Source organism: Polypterus senegalus, chromosome 13, assembly GCF_016835505.1.
Source record: "Polypterus senegalus isolate Bchr_013 chromosome 13, ASM1683550v1, whole genome shotgun sequence".
Lineage (NCBI taxonomy): Eukaryota > Metazoa > Chordata > Cladistia > Polypteriformes > Polypteridae > Polypterus > Polypterus senegalus.
In genome coordinates, this window is record NC_053166.1 from 151,265,400 (window position 1) to 151,287,897 (window position 22,498).

At 43.6% G+C, this 22,498-nt stretch overlaps 1 protein-coding gene across 1 annotated transcript in view; it reads right to left on the reverse strand.

Annotated features, from left to right (window-relative positions):
- coro7 (coronin 7) overlaps window positions 1–22,498 on the reverse strand; it is a 300,343-nt gene that overhangs the window by 168,339 nt on the left and 109,506 nt on the right. Inside the window, exons 8-9 of the mRNA XM_039776385.1 lie at window positions 12,853–12,939; window positions 10,905–10,987 (exon numbers count right to left, since the gene is read on the reverse strand). Of these exons, the coding sequence (XP_039632319.1) occupies window positions 10,905–10,987; window positions 12,853–12,939 (170 nt within the window). The remainder of the gene's footprint in view (window positions 1–10,904; window positions 10,988–12,852; window positions 12,940–22,498) is intronic.

Genomic DNA, 22,498 nt, shown 5'->3' on the forward strand with positions numbered 1-22,498 from the left:
AATGACATTGATTTGGGTCTAGTTAGTAAGCTTGTGAAATTCGCAGATGTAGTGAAAAAACTGACTTAGAAATGGGGTGGATGGGGTGGCACAATGCCCTGAACTTTGTTGCCACTCCAGGCCAGTTGTTTTGTTGCATGTTCTCTCCGTGCGTTTCCTGCCACATGTCCAAGACCGCAATGGACTTGGGTAACGTATAAGCCAGCGGTGGTCAGTGCTCACCTTGACTTCCAACGCTGAGAAGATGAGTTTATACAAGGCAATGGATGGCATTATCATACCAGCATACTTGATGGCACACACTGCACCAGATCATCTTGGCACCCAAAATCCTTTTTTTCATACTTAGGATGACGAAGCAAACAAATGGAACGCAACATAAACACCGACGGTGCCAAAAGCCAGCACCACATCTGGAACGAATAAGTCAATGTTTGGTTTAATTTTTCCAAAAAAAAAAACACACCCTGAAGTAGAAACGCAGCCCTTGTGATCAATGTGCTCATGATGACAGATTCAAGTGCGGCGCCCTGCTTGAGGTGCAGTTCTCTCAATTCCATTTCTACCTCTAATATTCAGTTTTACCTTGTGGCCGCTCTATAAATATGATAGTGGTATGCAGGAGAAAGGGGGTGGAAAACTGTGTCACCCGACTACAAAGTCTTCTTTGTGCAATAATATAATATCCATATTAAAAACAATCTGTTAAAGCCATACTGTCGGAGTGGCAGCTCTGCTCTTCAGGCTGCAGATCTGTGAACAGATGCTTTAAATTAGCCAACACTACAACTCCTACCAGCCATTCGTTTTTGGGCTGAGCTGCTCTCGTGTACTTTGAGCCGAGGCTCATTCATCATACGGATGAGGAGAAGAAGAAGACGGGCATTCCTTCAGCTCCTCAAGTTATGGGTGCATTCCACATAAAGTCACCTGGACGTGTGGACAGATGGATAAACGCTAATCAATCTAAGAGGCGCTGGACGCGAGCTTAAGAGAGACAGCAGCTGCAGTCAAAAAACAGCCTGCGGGTGAAAACGGCATAATAAAAAGTGCAGTCATACAATAAAAACGAAAAAAATACAAACTTTGAAGGCAATATCACCATCTCTTTAAAAACAAAAATTCAGATGTGAGCGTCAGTAGGCATTGCGCCCTAAGAACCAAGTTACCCAAACAATTCCCCAGAACATTTCAGTAATTAATTACCACTCTGATTCTGATTTTTCTGGTCATAAAATAGGTCATTACGATAGCAACTGATGAGAAGAATTCATCATTAATAGCAGAATTACGGTATTTGAAGGTTCCTCTATACCAGGGGTTCTTAACCTGAGGTCCGTGGACCCCCATTCAGGGAGTCTATGAGGCTTAGTTCTAAAATTCTTTTATACTGTATTGAGGATTTGTCCCGTTCTGTGTATTGTATTGTATTGACCCCCTTCTCTTTGACACCCACAGCACGCCCACCCTACCTGGAAAGGGGGCTCTCTTTGAACTGCCTTTCCTGAGGTTTCTTCCATTTTTTCCCTACAAGGGTTTTTTTTGGGAGTTTTTCCTTGTCTTCTTAGAGAGTCAAGGCTGGGGGTCTGTCAGGAGGCAGGGCCTGTTAAAGCCCATTGCGGCACTTCTTGTGTGATTTTGGGGTATACAAAAATAAATTGTATCGTAAATTGTATTGTATTGTTAGATAAACATTAACATTTATATTCACTATCCAGCCCGGTACTGTTGACTTAGAGTAGATATAAGGGTAGTAGAAAACATTGTAGTGGTAGATTGGCTTTAATTTGCACAAGAGGATTGTATTTCATAATTATAATGAGTGGCCATCATTATTTGCACAAAAATGTTGTTGCTATAGAGCTTAGAATTAAAACCCATACAAAAATATTTTTTTCAGCTTTATCTTTTTGATACAATTTATAACATCTAAGTCAAAGATCTAATAGCAGTAGTGCAGACCAAATAATAATAAATACAATACAATACAATTTATTTGTGTAGAGCCCAAAATCACACAAGAAGTGCCCCAGTGGGCTTTAACAGACCCTGCCTCTTGACAGCCCCCCAGCCACGACTCTCTAAGAAGACAAGAAAAAAATGGAGGAAACCTTGGGAAAGGCAGTTCAAAGAGAGACCCCTTTCCAGGTAGGTTGGGCATGCTGTGGGTGTCAAAGAGAAGGGGGTCAATACAATACAATACAATACACAGAACAGAACAAATCCTCAATACAGTATCAAAATAAAAATTTTACAAGTGCGGAGCAGAATTTAACAGTAGAAGATATCACATAACATGATTTGGATTTGTTTAGAGTCCTGGAGACATCAGCCATCAAGTTGCCTCCCCCATTTGGCCATTCCACAGCAGAAACAGTGCTGGCCCAGCCAATCTGATGAAAGGACCCCTCTACCCCACGATTCCTGCGATCCTCCATCAGGGATGACTTTACCTTAGGCAGGCAAACCAACTTGGCAGGTGGGCCGTGGCACCAAGTGCCACATTTTTCACATAAATGAAAAAAACAAGAATCGCTGAGATGGTTAAAGGACCAAAACAATCTTTGGAAACTCAATGCGTTGTAACTAATCTGCCAATACTGATGCTCTATGTAAGAAAGGTCAAAGCAGACTATACTTTCTGAGAAGGTTGGCATCCTTCAACATCTGCAGTAAGATGCTGCAGATGTTCTACCAGACGGTTGTGGCGAGTGCCCTCTTCTACGCGGTGGTGTGCTGGGGTGGCAGCATAAAGATGAAAGATGCCTCACGCCTGGACAAACTTGTTAAGAAGGCAGGCTCCATTGTAGGATTAAAGTTGGACAGTTTAACATCTGTGGCAGAGCGACGGGCACTAAGCAAACTCCTGTCAATCATGAAGAATCCACTGCATCCACTTAACAGTGTCATCTCCAGGCAGAGGAGTAGCTTCAGTGACAGACTTTTGTCACTGTCCTGTTCCACTGACAGACTGAGGAGATCGTTCCTCCCCCACACAATGCGACTCTTCAATTCCACCAGGGGGAGTAAATGCGAACATTAATTTTATTTTAATTCTTTTCATTTTTATTATTATTTAATTTAATATTGTTTCTTTGTATCAGTATACTGCTGCTGGATTATGTGAATTTCCCCTTGGGATTAATAAAGTATCTATCTATCTATCTATCTATCTATCTATTATATAGTGCCTTTCATATCTATCTATCTATCTATCTATCTAATCACCTTCTCCACAGCACAACAAGTTAATTGGCTTCTACCTGTGATCAGCTGTAGTCATGTTGGCATGTTCAGCTAATCCTGGTACATCCCAGTGGTTGGAAGTGCAACTGAAAAGCAAAGCATCAACTCTGGTGGTCAAGGCACAATCACAAGATCTCAAGGATAAAATTGAGGACAGGCACAAGTCGGGAGGTCCCTAGGAGGACACAGTCAAGTCCATAATCAAGAAGTGGAAAGAGTCTGGGACTCCAAGGACCTTCCCTAGATCAGGCTGTCCCTCCAAACTGAATGGAAGAAGAATGAGGAAGCTGGTCAGAGGGGCTCCCAAGAGGCCAATGGCAACTTTGAAGGAGTTACAGGACTTAATGGCAAAGAGTGGTCATTGTGTGCATGTGAGACCAACATCACAAGAGTGCCACAGAAATGGATTATATGAGAAGGTTGTAAAGATAAAAAGCCACTCCTCAAGAAAGGCTACGTTATGTCTTGATTGAGCTTCGAAGATTCTGAGGCCAAGTGAAGACTAGATGAGACTAAAATCAAACTATTTGACCTCAACACCAAATGGTATGTCTGGTGGAAAGCCAATACAGCATCCCATCCAAAGAACACACCAGATCTACAGTAGAGCATGGAGGTGGTAGCACCCTGTCGTGGGGGCGTCTCTCTGCAACAGGGACTGGGGCACTTGTCAAGATAAAAGGAAGAATTCGGATGTGAGCATCAGTAGGCTTTGTGCCCCGGGAACCGAAATACCCAAACTATTCTCTAACATGTCAGTAATTATTTACAGCTCTGATGATCTTTCTGATCATAAAATAGGTCATTACAATAGCAACTGATGAAAAGAATTCATCATTAATTGCAGAATTATGGTATTTGAGGGTTCCTCTAGAGCAGGGGTTCTTAACCTGAGGTCCATGGACCCCCTTTCAGGGGGTCTGTTAGGATCAGATAAAAATTAACATTAATATTCACTATACAGCCCGGTACTGTTGCTTTAGAGTAGATGTAGTAGTAGCAGTAGTAATGGTAGTAGAAAACATTGTAGAAGATCGGTTTGTATTTCATAATTATAATGAATGGTCATCACTATTTGCAAAAAAAGAATTTTTTTTTAGATTGTTTACTTTAAAGTTTAATAATCCTTTGTCTATGTCATATATGTATGAGACAATCAAATCTTGATAAACAAAGTACATTAAATTCATTGCATGCAAAGTTTATGTGAATATTTCTGGGGAAGGGGGTCCATAGCTTTCATCAGAGTCTTAAAGGGGTCCGAGACTCACAAAAGGTTAAGAATCACTTCTCTCAAGTACCTCTTTCTCTCGCACGATTTGACTCAAAAACTAACCCACACATTGTCATCTCATAACAGGCTCGAGTTTCGAGTTTGGGATTTTTCCATCCTTCCTTTTTTAGCTCTGGACTGTCTTCAAGAAACTGTGACACACAGACAGACACCCATCACTGAGATATCAATGTGTTCGGTATCAGGGGATGCAAAAATGTCGAGATCCGTCAAAAAGCAGAGACCGAAATTTTTGACGAATCTAAAGCTTTTGCTCCTCCCCCACAGATGATAGGTTATGGTGGCGGAGGGTGCACAAGCAAAAGGATGTAAATACGAAATAAAAAACATTTACAACAAAACTTCCAAGATGTTTTCACACCAAATCAGGTGCCATTTATTTCTAAATCTGGGTCAAGTTTCCCTCAATACTTCGGTTTGTGTGGACAGATGAGAACACGCCAATCACACTTGGGTGCGGGCCAAAACAACCAGACGGGGACCATTTGGAAAGGGTGGTCTCGGTGTAGTACCGAGTGAACCCTGTAGCAGTTTACTTGAGATATGAATGAGATCCGACACGGGACTGATCTGACGACAGGAAATACTGTGCATTATGGGTGAAAATGTGCATGCTGTGGTCACCAGGCTAAGCAAGTGCTGTGAATGATGAGGAAATCTCATTCACAGAATAAAGAGTCGAGGGGTAACGTGGAGCATTACAAGCAATAAGAAGGAAAAAATAAAAATAATATGCACACAGGCACAAATGGATACACGTAAAACAACTTGCAAGATTACCAGCCAATCAGAACAGCAGCTGATTCAGACTCACAACCTCTAGCAGCTGACCATAAAAAATGGAAAGGCAACAGAACTGAATGAAATAGCAGCAGAAGTATGGAGGAGTTCAGGGGTAGAGGGAGTAGACGTGTTGTGGGATTGAATGTGGAAGATCTACGAACAGGAGTGAACACCAGATGAGTGGAGGGACGGTGGGTTTGTACCCATTTATGAGGAGAAGGGAGAAGTTCAGGATTGTGGAAACTATCGAGGGATAAAGCTGATGTCATACACAATGAAAGGGTTATAAGAGAGAAGGCTTAGAGAAGAGACCACCATACAAGAGGATCAGTTTGGTTTTATGCCAAGGAGAGAAACAACTGATGCAGTTTTTGCATTGGGAGTTCATAGAGAAACATTGAGAAAAACAGAAAAGCTTGAATATGGCGTTCATTGATCTGGAGAAGGTCTATGACAGAGCGCTCCTCCAAGAGAAGTGGAGGTGCATGAGAGAGAAAGGAGGACCAGAGGAGGAAGTGAGGGCATGGGTTTAAAGCAGTGTTAGGGTAACACACAAGACTCCAGTGAGAGTAGGTCAGCACCTGGGATCTTCTTGAAGTCCTTATCTCCTTGACATGGTTATGGATGTGTTGAGTCTAGGATAAAAGAGCAATTCCCCTGGTGCAGGGTTTTCGCTAATGATATTGTGCTGTGTAGCACCAGGAAAGAGGAACTTGGAGGAATGGAGAAGGACTTTGGAAGACAGAGGATTGAAGATAAACAGGAAGAAGAATACCAAATATCTGAGATTTAATGATGATCAGGATTCAGAAGTTAGTCTACTGGGAGAGCTATTGAAAGAGTGGATACATTTAAATATCTAGGATCAGTGGTAGCCCAAGATGGAAAACGAGATGTAGAGATAACCCACAGAGTGCAGTGTGGATTGAACAACTGATAGAAGTTAACAGGAGTATTGTATGATTAAAGAAATTAAGGTTCATGGTCAGGTTTTTAAGACAGATGAGATGGAGCTGAGCCATGGGCAGTGAAGGGGGCACAGAAATGAGCAGAAATGAGAATGTTGAGATGGATGAGTCGAGTTACAAAAGAGGACAAAATAAGAAGGTAAAACAAAAGTGGAAGAAAGTACAGTGGGGGTGTTTCAAAGCACATGGTAACTTCGACATATACAGAGTCACATATGTGCACATGGGAGACAGCTAAAGGGCCTGAATAAAGGTAGTTCCACGCCACACCAGGGGATAGCGAGCTGCAATGACTTTCTCGATCCTCTGCAGACCATTCACAGGAAATCCCACACGGTTCCAGCGTCAATGACGATGTCACTTCCGGTTCTGGTGCCAACGATGACGTCACTACCGGTCTTGGCCTTTACAGCCACCATCTTTACACCTCCAAATCAGTTCTGTTTGGGAGTTGAACCTAAACATAACTCAACCAATAATACCCATTTGGCAGCCAGGGCATAATATACTGATGGCTGCCCCAAACCTTTTTGGATGTCTCGTGTCAATCCTTGCTACAACAGTAAGCTTTCCAAAATTAGTATGACAGCAGACATGTCATCCGAGATAAAAACGAAACTGAGTTTACCTTCATATGGTGGCAACTGAAAGGTGGAGAAGAAATACGCAACATCACTCAGTTAAGTGAAAATACGTTTACTGCCAACAGTGTTTCTGCTTCTGTTGTACACTCGGCTATTTGTAACGCATCCTTGAAGCACATACTGTAATTCCTACCAGTTAATATTTATGGAAACTAGGGGGCTCTGCCCCCTGCTCGCTTCGCTCGCCAACCCCCATGTGGGCCCTACATGCTTGTTATTTCCCAGATCTGTCACTTGCGATGAATCGTGCTGTGCTTTTGGATAAACACGAATATCAACTCTGTCTTTGATATCTCTGTCTTCGAAACTATTATTGCTGACAATTGGTTTATTATATATGTAATTGTGATCTTTCGGATTCATACAGAAATCCAAGAAAACTTTTTTGTCTGTGTTTTTCAGATAAATTTCACGTATAGTGCGATACTTTTGGACGTATGGATTTGCATCCATTATTGGCTGTAGAATTTCTAATACGTCCGATCATTTAACTCTTTCGATTCTATGTTGCATCGCTTCTCCGTGATCATAAATATAAACCTGACCGAATTGTGGTTTCTTTGAAATTAAACTTGTCGTAGCTTTAATTGTTGTGGGATGGCAGATTCTCATAGCGTATGGTCCTGAATCGTGTAAATCTACGTTTTGAGCATTAAATGATGTGAACGCGAACAGATTACTGTAGATTCAGATATTTTGCCTGTAGTGTTTGTGGATTTCACTTTCACCAAATAACAAATCTTTTAATTCTCGCAGATACGCCTCTTCATTGGGAAGAAACACTACTGGCAACACGAATTAGACAATCTACAAGTCTCCGACTTAAACTTTAAAGCCGAACAATATCTACATACTTCTGTCATATCACCTATGTCCATATATTCAATATCTTTACGTTGTTCTGTTATTTCACCGAGAAATAATTTCCATTTGTGTGTGCTAATGCGATCTTTACTATCAGTTTTTTGAGACTTTAGAATTTTAGTACTTTCATTATTTCTAACCAGCTGTATATATCGCGTCAACGTTTATGAACCTCTTTACGACGTTCTACTTTCTCTTCTATTCTTTGTCTTTTCTTCTTATACTGTTTGTCTTTTATTTTCGCACAACCGCCCTTGGACCCGTTAGGTTTTCAATTCATCTCATGGCACAAAGTGTCATCTCACGGGACCTGAAATTATCTCTCTGAAAAAGTCTCGTCCCAAGATTTTTTTATATAATAGAGAGACTGTTGCCGAACCTCCATGACATTTCTTTCTGAGTCCATGAGATGCCTAAGTGGTGTTACTGACATGTTTAGTTCATTTAAATGTTTACAGTGTGAAACACAGCTGAGCTAACTGGAAATTAACAACAAAGTAACAAGTCATACCCTTATTCGGAATAAAGCAAATCGAGCAGGAGTGTGTAAATGACTTTACAGTGCAAAAATGACTGTATCTATATTTATTTACTATAACAGAGTGGAAAAAATAGCAAAAAATATTGGCAGTACTGTGCATCAGCATGTGGCCACACATCTTGATTTTCATGGACAAGATATCACAGTGTGTCCCTCTGCTGAATATTGGGGTCATGTAAATGAAAAGCTGAGCTGGGTATGCAATACTAGGCAGAGCTGAAATGCAACATGTCATGGTGTGACTATAAAGTGGCTAAAAACGATGGGTCACATGGTAAGGACATCGACCAAAAGGACACGTCCAGCACAAACTGGGAGCACAAAGTGGGTGGGCCTGGCACGTTGTGTAAGAAATGCGAGTGTCGCACACTGAATATGATTTGGGTCTTAGTGTTATCCAATCACCACCATGGGAGGGTCTGCTTTACATCAAGCTAAGCTCCTCGTGTACAACTTACTGTCAATTAGAGTCGGCTGACGCCTGATAAAAGTTTACAACTTAAGCCAACAGTCTCAGAGAGAACCGCTAATGAGAGAGCTCAATACGGCCTGCAACAGGGGCATAAGTCGGCACATTCACTGACATTTACACTGGGTGGCAAAGGTGAGAGACTCACAAATTCAACACTACCACTTTTAAATAAAGCCGTTCACCTATAGTGGCCAACAGCATCAACATATACCAAAACGAGTTAATATTAAACCAAACCAATTTAGAGTCATTGCGAGACCAGAGACGATTTCTGAAGTATTGTTTGCAAGATAGGAACTCAAATGCACACAAGTACATGAAGGGCAAGTTTATAGTCGCAAATTAACTTAAAACACACAACAGGCAGCCTGACAAATTATTTTAAAATATGATGATGGGAGCTGGCATAAAGCTCAATAATGAATTTAGGAAAGAAGACATTGTTAGTGCCATACAAGATGGACGGGCATCCCGACCTGGAAAGGGGAAAGTTCCTTGCCCAAACGGGAGGCCCCAGGTGGATGGACGGACATCCCAGTTAATAGTGAGGAAGGTTCCTTGCCCAGAAGGAAAGCCCCAGGTGGATGAGCAGGCGTCCCGACTGGATGTATTCACAATACCTTTCCTGGCCGGGATAAAAGTGAAGGACTGTCACTAAAGACTGTTTATTTCCCCAGGACACTAGATGGCAGCAGCAGCAGCCCTGGATATCGATACCCGTCCGGACACCAGCAGGGAATGCTGGGAATTGTAGTCTGGTAGCACAGCCTTGCTGGGGTATTGTGGGCACTGCAGAAGGGTGCTGCAGGGACTTCCATATGACCCGGAAGTACTTCCAATGGGTGAAGCCCTGGCACTGGACATTCTCCCTGATCCTCAATAAAAGGGACTGCACTGCCTTGTTCAGGTGAGTCGGAGCCGAGAGTGGAGATGGGCAACACTTGCCTTGGAGGAGTAGCAGTGCAGAGAGAGAGAGGAAAAGAGAGAGAAAGAAGAAGAAGGAGAGAGAGCTTGTATATTTGTTATACAAAAGTGTTTTTGTATTAAAAACCCCTGAATTGGAACCCAGGACTGTTTTGTGTGTTCGTGATTGGGGCTCTGTGGCGCCCCCTAGCCTTCACAACATCTAGTTTAAATACAGACAGTTACTCAGACTGAATTGGCCACAATTACTTTTTGATGCACCTATGATCTTATAACTGGAAAAGATGAGCCACTTGGAGGTAGCAAAGAATAAATATAATCATATGTACAGGACCAATACACACCCAGATACACAAATAAAGAACTTATCGACCATTAGAAGACACTTACCATCAGAGCAGGAGGACATTCAAGACCCCTTAGGTCATAATATTAGCAGGGTTCCATGTTATGTGGGCTCATAAGAGTACTAGGGGGTAGTGACGGGCATTTCGTTTCACATAACCAATTCAATTCAATAACCAATTCAATTCTTTCCAACCACCTGTTTAAGTGAGTCGATTCATTTGATTCATTTACAGTGGGCTTCACCATGACGAGTTTCCATCCCAGCACTGTAGTATGGGACTCCTTCCCTAGGTTTTTAAATTGAAGGGGTTCTTCTGTTAGGTGTTTAACAGGAGTGTCTTGGGATGACAACCCGGGTCCAGAGTTTACACAAAGCATCATTCACTGGAAGGTTAGCTAGTTGGGGGTCCGCATTACTAGAGCACCAGTAATTGTCTGAATTTCCACTGGGTCATTTAAATTCTCAGTTACCTTTTGTATTCTGTTTTATCAGTCAGTTTGGACTCATGTCTGGCGCATTTGCCCCTCACAAGTCCCTTATCAGGACTTACCTTAAAATGACAGTCATGTATCAATGTATCTTATGTAATGGGATTAGACCTACATGCTAAAAAGCAATAAGTGTCCTCAGTGACGGTGAAGCTACACACGTCCAATGTCACCCTTTTCTAAATTACACATTTTAAACAGCTTGACACAAACTTCCATAAAGAATATAAATCCCCATTACACTCAAAGTAACACATGTGTGGGGAGAAGTAAGTCAATGGACGATCATAAAAATCACAAGGAGTCAGTCAATCAGTGACGTTTCACTCACCCAGCAGATGAATCGAGTGACACGCTGCCAAGAGAGGAGCCCATTTTTCGGGTATCCCAGACCTTCACCTCTCTCTCACGCATCTGTAAAATGCAAAGATCGCTGGATTGCTGTGGTCTCACTTCACAAATCACCTCAGTTTGCAGACCTGCACGGCGGGGAATTGCTGGAAGCTGCGACATGTGGCTCACAAGTGGTCTCCTTACAGCGCGAGCCAATAGCAGAACTCCTCGTCCCATCCACGCAGATGCCACTTCTGAACACTGCAAGCAGCGTGGCCCCCCCAAGGTGACGTCTTTCTGTCTGTCAGACCCCAACTCTTGTGCCCAACACCACCACCACAACATCAATAGAGCAAATCCTTCTCTCGTCGCAATGCATATTTATATGTCTATTTATTGCATTATTTCTTCATTTATTTCATTATTTCAGTGACTCAGCATGCAGCCCGAAATGAAAGCTATCACTTTCACTCGTCAAACCGGAGAGGGTGGGCTCAAGACAAGTGCAGTTCTTTGATTGGTGTGAAAGAAAAATGAACTGCTTGCAAGCTACTTTGGGTTAATAGCTGACAAGACCACTTTGCTCTGACGGCAGGTTATTCATACAGGCGTCTGTCATAAGACAGGGTGTAGTAAGCTGTTCAGGGTGCTGCGAAAGGCAGGTAGTGAATCGGCCACCACCACCCTAATTCAACAGGCGGCTACCTGAGGCACACTACAATGCTGCCCCCTGCCGCTCCATTCACCCTCAGTGGCATCCGTTCAGCCACAACCGGGTCACCGCTTTCAGCATCACCAGCCACCCACCAAGAACGAATGGGGCAGCCGTTCGAGGGACACTGCAAGGCTGTGTCGTGGGCGAGCAGTGAAACGGACCCCTCTGCCCCATCCAGCCTCCATCCAGTCAGGAGCAGTACCTGCGGTGGCGTGGTGGGCGGGCAGCAAACCGCCCCATCAAGCCTCCGTCCTGCACACGAGCAGTAGCTGTATCCCTGGTGACTATGGACCCCAGGTCACCGCTTGCCGCCCACTGAGAATGAATGGGGTGCAGCCCCCATTGCCCTATTCATCTACGGGAGCCGCCCAAGGGACACTACACTGAGCGAGCAGTGAAATCGCCCCCCTCCAGCCTCCACTTGCAGCGTCCCTAGGCCAAAGATGATGGAGCAGCAGTTACTGAGGAGCCTGCGTCGCGTCCCCCAGACAGATAAAGGAGCAGCTGCAGCTCCGTTCGTAAGTCGTATGTCCGTAACTTGGGGATTACCTGTAATACGATTTTTTAAGCTTACTTTAAGAAATCTTGTCAAATAAATTTGGCTTACCCCATTGGCAGATATTTTTTTGCTAAATAAATTCAAAACATCTCCCATGTAAAGTCTTTTGTGTCTAGTTTTTGTATATGCATTTTTTGTTGCAGTGTGTGGCTAATGCGCATTTCATTGAAGAAACTTCAAATTCGTCATCAGGAGTTTTCATCTGAAGTGTCAGCTGTGAGGGCGGCACGTGATGGCCGAAGGTCTAAGTCCACTCTAGCGACGATTCACCAATCAAAAAACGGTAAACTCTAGGACCCGCCCTCTCAGCTTTGACAAGTGAAAGTGACAGTTTTAACATCAAGGGCTTATTTCATGCTGTGTGTGTCTGTCACTGAAATGAATAAATGAAGACATATAGTAGTTAGAAAGAAATAAGAAACAAAATATCTATTTCATGACACATTCAATTATTCATACATTTCATGTTGCTCATTTTTATTATTTAATTTAGTCCAGTTTATTCCTCCATACAAAGCTGCTTTGCCTTTTTGCCCAAATCTCTGACTAGAACTGAATGTTGTCAGTAGCGATGACAGTGGGACACTGAAAGGACAACCCAAAGTGAGTGGGAAGGCTGCGCTAAAAACTCAACTCCCTGCTGCTAGAAAGAAAACTCAAAGATGCTCTTACCCGATTGAACCCAGTGGACAGGACATTGTCTGAATCTCCAATCCAGACCACCCTTGAGTCCTTGTTGTTCTGGTGGCTCTGGGCATTCTGAAAGAAGACCAAAAGGAGTTGGGCATCATAACATAACACGGACATGACATGAAATAACATAACATTTTCAAATCTGCTTAATTCAAGTATGGGCCCCCTGAAGCCTTGGGTGCAATGCTCCTGTAACCCTGGGTGGAGTGCAAGTCCATTGCTGGGCACACTCATGCACATACCTGTAGGGGAAGCCATTTTAGAAACTTCAAGTCAACACACCAGTGAAGTATATTTACATCACACATTCGATTTGTGACATTTATTGATTATTTTGTATGCTTGCAATATATTACTCATTTCTGCAGTTCATTTAGTTGTCTGCCCTGACTCCTTTACGTAGAGCCAAAGGAGGTGGGGGTCACCTGATCCTGAATCCCAGGTACTGAACCCGTCAACTATTTAAAGAGAGGCAGGCATTGGGTTTTGAATTCAATTCCTGCTTTTACTCTTGATCTTTTTTCATACTTGTTGTGGACACGAGAGTCCCAAAACACAGAAGTCCCAATGAGTTTCAAAAGCTCCATCAAAACCAGGCAAGCTATATGGGCAAGCACTGAATCTTTAAAAAATAAAAAGGCTTATTTTCACAAAATGCTCTTCAATAACACTGAAGCTCAATGGAGCAGAAAAAACAAAGGAATTGCCCGAAAAGACGCTAAATTGGCCCTTGTGTGTGTTTGGTGTTGTGTTCACCCTGCGATGAACTGGTGCCCAGTTCAGGGTTTTCTGGTTTGGATTAAGCGGTATAGAAAAATGACACGACATGACAATAGCAACCCAGTCCCATTACCGTAACCAATTAATATAGTCAAACACAGAGCATGAAGGTCAAAAATCCAAAACATAACAAAGGCAGAAGCACAGCAAAAATATAATAACTCAAAATGATCTGCCAGGAACTGTGGAAGACCCTCCAGATTTATAGAAAGGAGGAAAGTTCTTACCCAAGTGGTACCCAAGGATTCTCCAAAGAGACACCAAAGGAGTCCAGTCTAGTCTTCATCTCAGGTCACTGGATGGCATCCATGTCTCACAACCATATAGCAAAACAGGAAGCACCAGGAATCCAAAGACTTGGACCTTCGTCCTTTTGTAAAGATATCAGGAGCACCACACACCCCTTTCTAGCAACCTCATGACCCCCCATGCTCTCCCAATCCATCGACTGACTTCATAGGAAGAGTCACCTGAGACATGAATGTCACTGCCAAGGTAAGTAAACCTCTTGACGTGGTTGACACTCCCTCCTTGAGTTTCGCTAGTTTGACTTTGTGTTGCTCACGAAGTCCCAAATGAAGCACATTACCTGCATTGTGAGGGAGCGTCAGTTGCAGCACTACAGCCATGTGGCACGATTACCCGAGGGTGATCCAGCTTGTAGGATCCTCAATATTGAGGACCCAAGTGGCTGGACCAGGCCAAGGGGACCCCACGTAACACCTGGCAGATAGATGGTCATTTTCGGCGGGTAGGTCTGGACCATGTGTCTGCCTGGAGGGTTGCCAAGCGGAATCCCAAAACGCATTAAACATAGCAAAAGTAACTTATATAAATAAAAAAACAAAGATACAGAATGATGCACATAATTACATCTCTCTATTATATAAAAAAATCTTGGAACGAGACAAGACTTTTTCAGGAAGATGAGACGAGACATTTTCAGAGAGATAATTTCACGTCCCACGAGACAAGACTTTGTGCCAAAAGATGAACTGAAAACCTAACAGATCCAAGCAGGCAAGCAGGGGTGGAAATAAAAGACAAACAGGGAAAGAAGAAAAGACAAAGAGTAGAAGACAAAGAAGAACATTGTAAAGAGGATCAAAAACATTGGCGTGATACACATGCAGACAAGGTTAGAGATAATGAAAGTACTAAAATTTGAAAGTCTCAAAAAACTGATAGTAAAGATCGCATTAGCGCTAACAAATGGAAATTATTACTCGATGAAATAACAGAACAGCGAAAAGAGATTGAATATATGGAGTATATACAATACAGTAGGTGATATGACAGAAGTATGTAGATATCATTTGGATTTAAAGTTTAAGTCGGAGACTTGTAGATCATCTAATTCGTGTTGCCACCAGGGAAAAGTAGTGTTTCTTGCTAATGAAGAGGCGTATCTGCAAGAATTAAAAAATGTGTTATTTGGTGAAAGTGAAATCCACAAACACAAGTGGCAGAAACACAGAGTGGCTGGGTGGCCCACAGTCCGCTCACTTCTCAATCGTGTGAATGCTGTTGTCAGACAGTTCCTGCGCTCTCAGCTCCAAGTGCGGTCGGAAATAAAAGACAAAGAGTAGAAGACAAAGTAGAACGTCGTAAAGAGGTTCAAAAACATTGGCACGATACTCATGCTGAGCAGGTTAGAGATAATGAACGTACGAAAATTCAAAAGGCTCAAAAAACTGATAGTAAAGATCACATTAGCGCAAACAAACGGAAATTATTACTCGGTGAGATAATGGAATAGCAAAAAGAGATTGAAAATATGGACACAGGTGATATGACAGAAGTATGTAGATATTGTTTGGCTTTAAAATTTAAGTCGGTGACTTGTAGATCATCTAATTCGTGTTGCCATCAGGGAAAAGTAGTGTTTCTTCCCAATGAAGAGGTGTATCTGCGAGAATTAAAAGATTTCTTGTTTGGTGAAAGTGAAATCCACATACGTGAGCGGCAGAACCGCAAAAAAGGCTAGCGCATAGCGCAGATCGGGAAGTTGGCGAGCGAAGAAAGCAGGGGACGAAGCCCCCTAATAATTTAAAGAATTAATAATGAATATAAGAGACACAAAACATGAATTTGAACCCCAGCCAGGGTCGACTTACTGGCTTCACCTCTTGCTTATTTCTAAGGTGCCATTTATTCCGATTTGCTTTTTCCTGCCATGCCATTATGTTGTTTTTTTCATATTATCGTTAATAAATTCGCTAAATATTAAGTAGTTTTGCTTTTGCTGCATTTTGGGACTGGAGGTATAACAGATTTCCCCCTCATCCTAATTTGAAAGCTAACTTTTCCAACATAAAAAGCCTTAGCCCCATTTCTGGGTCAGTGTAGGCCAGAAACCTTTCGAGTAGACCCCCCAACCTGAAATAAGGGAAGGGTCTGGCCATGTTGTGATTTCTTTGGAGGTCTGCACCCATTTTTGAGCTATGATGTGGCAGGAATCACAACAGTGGCCACCAGAGATGATAATGATAAGTCCTCATGGTATTAAGGTCCCCATAATGACCCAGTTTTATTTTTTCAATCGTTTGCACTCTCTGACTCGACTAGCAGGACAAATCATCATACTTGTGTCATCAGGATTCTTGTTTGTAGGGAGGTTCACTGAAACTCTACCACGCCAATAGTAATCCTATGGTATAGCATGCTGGTGGTGGCATCATGCTGAGGGGGTGCTTCTGAGCAGCATGAGCAGAGGGATGTTTTACCTTCCAGCATTATGATGACCTGAAGCATACAGCCAAGATAAGGATGGAGTGGCTTTGGAACAAGCCTCTGAGTGTCCTGGAGTGATCCAGAATTAAAACCTATAGAGCATGTGTGGTAAGACCTGAAGATGGCTGTTCACAGACGTCTCCCACCCAATCTAACGGGGCTTGAGAGGATCTGCCAGGAAGAATGAGATCAAATGTTCAAATTCAGGTGTGCAAAGTGTGGAGAGACTTAGAAAAGAAGACTGGAATTTCTACCAAACGGACTTCTACAGAGTTAGTGAGTGAAGGGTCTGAACACTTCTATGAAGGCACATGATAAAGACCTGAAGCATACAGCCAAGACAACGCTGGACTGGCTTCAGGTCCAGTCGGAGCGTCCTTGAGTGTCCAGATTAAGCTCGGAATTAACCTCCATAGAACATCTGTGGTGAGACCTAAAGACGGTCGTTCAGAGATGCCTCCCACCCAGTCTGACGGAGCTTGAGAGGATCTGCCAGGAAGAATGAGATCAACTGTCCTAACCCAGGTGTGCAAAGTGTGTACAGACTTATGCAAGGAGACACAAACTGGAATGGCTGCCAAAGGGGCTTCTACAAAGTACTAAATTAAGGGTCTATATACTTACCTGATTTTTTTTTTTTATATAAATCTGCAAACCTTTCCAAAAACATGTTTCTCATTATGGGTTGTCGAGTGGAGATCGATGAGCATAACGTAACCATCTAAAATGAAATCTACAACACAGCAGAATCTGTGTACAGAAAACAAAGGGGTCTGAATGCTTACTGAGTCCACTGCACGTGGATATATTTGAATTTTTTCAGGTAAGGGGGATTGAAGTTTCAAGGTTAGACACACGAATCATGGCACTGGAAACTGGCGAAATGTCACATGTCACAGTCCTCAGTGTACACACAACAATAATGACCCTATAACCCTATGTGCCCTGGCAGTGTGGCATAGTGGTTAAGGCACTGGAAGTTTAAACTCTGAGGTTGTGAGATCAGATCCCACTGTGTGACCCTGAGAGAGTCACTTCACCTGCCTGTGCCCCAATTGAAAAAAAAACAGCGTCTCCCAGATGTTATAAGCCTCCTCGGATAAAGATGTCACCTGAATAAGTAAATGTAATGCAACGGACTGGCTCCCCATCCAGGGTCGTTTCCTGCCTTGGGCCTGAGTTTACTCTTTTTACTCTTTAGCTCCTGGCTAAGCTGGTTTGACTGCTCACCGTTACATGAGGCCTTCCAATAGAGTTGGCATCAGAGACGGGCACAGTGGACTTCAGGGCATACGTATCGGCCATATCATGCAAGGCTTAAGGGTTGTTCTTTACCCTCGGCAGGGTGACCGGCCATCAAGCCCTCTCCGCTGCATTTTTCTTCCTTTCCTCTAGCGGATCCCACTTATGACTGCCACTACCGGTGGGTGCTTTTCTTTTTGGGTTCTTTTAATTAAAGGTGGATTTGCTGGGGCCGTCTGTCAAGCCGCAGGGCCCCTCTTACACCATCCCGTCTGACCTTTAGTAAACTCCTTTCTGAGTAACACTTGAGAGACTGGCGGCCCCTTAACAATGCAGCTCCAATTGCCCTTTGTCCTCAGCAGCTGTTGTTGAGCAAACATTTTCCTAAAGAGTCAGGAGAGGAAGAGGAGTGGGTGCAGAGCACCCCGTTACCTCGTGGAGTGGACGGACATCTGCTCCACACACACACACACACACACACACTCCAGTCTGGCAGCCCCCTCACTTTTTAATCAAAAGCAATGGCCACTGCGTAATCCTCTCAAATATCCAGCTGTTTGCTCTCCTTGCTGCTTCCATTCATATGGTAAGTGACTGGTTTCTGCCAGGCACATGATGGGTACCAGTCTGCCAGGGCAAAGGGGCTCTACTGAGATGCCTTCTCTGGTGAGTACTCTGAACAGACTGACCATAGGCTCGGTCACTCGAAATGGAGAAGGGGGGCCGGGCTGGGGTTTGGGCCGTACAGCTTTTATTATTTAGCCGCCTACTCGGCAGCACATTCCAGCCAAGTGATCACAAGGCAGCTGCTCTGCCAATATCAACAGCGCCTGAAACGTAATATGCACAATTTCAGCACAAAATGTCCACTTACAGTGAAGTTAAAAAATGATGTTTTGTTTAGCAACCATGCAACACAAAGGCGTTGGCCTGACACCGGAGCTGGGAGCTCTGGCCGGAGCGTCCAGGCGCAAGGCTTAAAGGCAACACCTGGTCGGGGCCTCGCGGGGCGGACATGCTGCCAGAGCGCAAAGTGTGTCAGCCAGCGAGAGACGCGAGAGTCCATTCCAGTGCTCCTGTCACAAAGTCAGACTGCAGGCGTTTCGCACGATACAAGCGTTTACTTTAACATCTGTTTAATTAATGGTCAGATGGGCTGTCACCCAAAAAGAAAAAGTCAAAATGATTACACAGCCGTAGCTGCGATGTCCTCAGTGATTCGTTAATTTTACAAACCTTTCTTTTCCCTCCACTAGAGGCGTCAAACTGGGCACAAGACAGGAACCAAGCCAGGACAGAATGCCAATCTAATTATAGTGGGTATAGAAAAGAATCGCCCCCTTTGAAAGTATTCAAATTTTGTTGCTTTACAGCCTAAAATGAAAACATACCCACTGTGGAAAGATCAGCCCAGCTACAGACAGAAATGCAGAGCCACAATGTCCAGAATTATTTTTCTTTTCTCCTACACACAGCACAGTGCACAAATCACCCCAATTAGGTTCAGTCCCATCTTTCCTTTTCTCCTCCACTCTTCCTATTCTTCAAAAGCTCCGTCCTCTTCCACCCAACTCCGGCTCATCTAATGGAGTGAGGCAGCCCATTTGAGAATGCCCTGGATGTGCCCCAGGTGCCCTGTGACGATCCTGGTGTGGCCGAAGTGCCGCATGAGCACCCCGGGTGTGTCTAGAATTTCTTCCAGCAGCACTTCCGAGTGTGGCGGAAGTGCTGCAATCCAGGGCTCCACAATCCTCTGGGTGCCCCCTGGCAGTGGCCACTACAGGCCCCAACAGGGTTGAGCTTTTAAGATCTGATTCCCTTGGCCCCCATGCAGATCAGGGCGGCTGCCCTCTCGTGGTCCAGGGGAGGTATTGTCCCTCTCCCGGTCCTTCTAGGCCAGGGGTTGCCAACTACGGTCCTGGAGGACCACTGTGGCTGCAGGTTTTCATTCTAACCCTATTCTTAATGAGTGACCTGTTCTTGCTGCTAATTAACTTGCCCTTGAAGATGCAGACTCCTTCATTGTTTCTTCTTCCTTAAATAGCAGCCAAACAATAATGAGATACAAAATGAGCCCAAACAATTGGCGTCCATCATATGATATCTGAAAATAAAGAAAGGTGAAGGGTTTCAGGAATGTTGGTCTACTCAGGTCCCCAAAACATTTTCACAGAGCTCTTTGAAAAGAGGAAATCAACAATGTTGAAAATGTCTGCTAATGCACCATGAGAGCAGCAACAAGCCACAGAATTAAAGAACGGGTTTAATGAACGACAAGACTCGGCTCCTAATTAAGAAGCTGGTTGGAGTGAAATTGGTTGGAGTTTGAGGCCCTGACTTAGTTGGTCTTCTGTCACCTCACTCACTTCACATTTCATTTCTGTTTGGGTGTCATTTAAGGAAAGAAATGAAGCAGTTCAGTGGAACGATGAAGAAATTCAGGGGAACAAATCTTAAAAAAGCAAGTCAATTAAAATGAATTCACAAGAAGTTAATTAACAGCACAAACAGGGCACTCATTAAAAAAAAAAAGGGTTAGAATGAAAACCTGCAGCCACGGTGGTCTTCCAGAACTGGAGTTGGCTACTACTGTTCGAGGCGTCCCGGCTGGGCAGATCTCCCCAAACGTCCACCACACCACAAATATTTATTTTTCAGCTTTGTTTACTCAATGCAACCTATGACATCCAAGTCAAAGATATATAAGCAACAGTTCTGAAAAATATTAATAAATAAAAAAAAAACTGATAAAGTTTGAACTGATAAAGGATTACCCCCCAACTGTCAGTACGTTGTGGACCCCCCTTTTGCTTTAATTACGGTCACGACTCTGTTTGGGATTTCTCTGCACCAACTTTGCACACTTAAGACTTTGTAATATTTGCACACTCGTCTTTCTAGAACTGTTCACCTCGGTCAATATGGATGGTGTCACAAAAGCAGACCACTGACATCGAAAAGGTTTGGGGCAGCCACCCGTATATTGTGGTGTGGCTGCAAAACGGGTTAATTTGGATGTGATGTTCACAGGTTTGAGTCCAAAACAGAACTGATGGTAAGATGAAAAGATGAGCAGCTTTAAAGCCTGAGACAGGAAGTGACATCCTCAGGACCGGAAGTGACATCATCTGTGGTGCCGGTACCTAGCGAGATTTCCGAAGGATGGTCTGCAGAACATTGAGAAAGAGAGTTAGTGCAGCTCGCCACCCCCTGGTCTGGCATTATATTACTATTCTTAAGGCCTTTCAGCTGTCTCCCAATCACACATGTGTGACAATGGTGACCATTGGTGGCTGGCAATCTTCCAGTCGTTCCACAGATTTTAAATATGGTTTATGTCTGGGGCTCTGCCTATGCCACACAAGAACGTTCACTTTTATTTTTTTCTTCTCCTACAGACACCAGGTGGTCGGCTTTGCTGTGTGCTTCGGGTCATTGCCATGTTGGAAGGTAAACCTTCTTCCCATCTTCAACTTTCTAGCAAAGGGCAGCAGGTTTTCTTCAAAAATTCTGCCTCATCCATTTTTACTTTGCGCCATTCCTCACCATAACCTATCGTCTATGAGAGAGGAGCGAAAAACGGGTACAAACCCACTGCTCCTCCACTCAACTCTCCTGTTCACAGATCTTCCACATTCGACCCCACAACTCGCTCTACCCCTGAAATCCTCCACACTTCTGCTGCTATTCATGCAGTTCTGTTACCTTTCCATTTTTCATGGCCCACTGCTGGAGGCTGTGAGTCTGAATCAGCTGCTGCTCTGATTGGCTAGCGATTATGCCAGTTGTTTTTCGCATATTCATTTGTGCCTATGTGCGTATTTTTTATTTTAATATTTTCCCCTTTAATGCTCCACATTACCCCTCGACTGTTTATGCTGTGAATGAGTTTTCCTCATCACCGACAGCAGACGCTTAGCAAGGCGACCACAGCATGCACAGTTGTACCCATAATGCACAGCATTTCCTGTCATTAGATCAGTCCCGTGTCGGATCGCATTCATATTTCAAGTGAATTGCTACAAGGTTCACTTGTTACTGCACCGAGACCACCCTTTCCAAAGGGTCTCAGTCCACTTGTTTTGGTCCACACCGAGTGCGATTGGTGTGGTTACATCTGCCCAAACAAACCAGAGTATCGCGGGAATCTCGCACCAGGTTTCGAAAAAATGTCACCTGATTTGGTGTGAAAACATCTAGGAAGTTTTATTGTAAACATTTTTCATTTCATATTTATGTCCTTTTGCTTTGCATAACCTATCGTCTCTGGGGAAGGAGCAAAAGCTTTAGATTCGTCAAAAATTTCGATCTCTGGCTCTCAACGTTTTAGGGCCCCCTCATACCGAAAAAATCGATATCTCGATGATGAGTGTGTGTCTATCTGTATGTCACAGTGTCTTGAGGACGGTCCAGAGCTAAAAACGGCTGGACGGAAAAATCCCAAACTCGAAACCTAAGCCTGTTATGAGATGATGATGTGCTGATTAGTTTTTGAGCAAAAACATGCAAGAGAAAGCGGCGCTCGAGAGGAACCCTCAAATACCGTAAAATTCTGCAATTCATGATGGAATCTTCTTGTCGATAGCTATCGTAATGACCTATTTTATGATCAGAAAGATCAGATTGGTAAATAATTACTGAAATGTTATAGAAATCTTTGAGTAACTTGGTTCCTGGGGCACAAAGCCTACTGACTCTCATTACTGAGCTCCTGGGCACAGCCATCAGCAGTGTGTCTGTTTGCGGAGACATTCATAGGATTCTTCCTATGAAGTCAGTAAACGGATTGGGCGAGCATGGGTGGTCATGAGGTTGCTGATAAAGGGGTGTGTGGTGCTCCTGATATCTCAGCAAAAAGATGAAGGTCCAA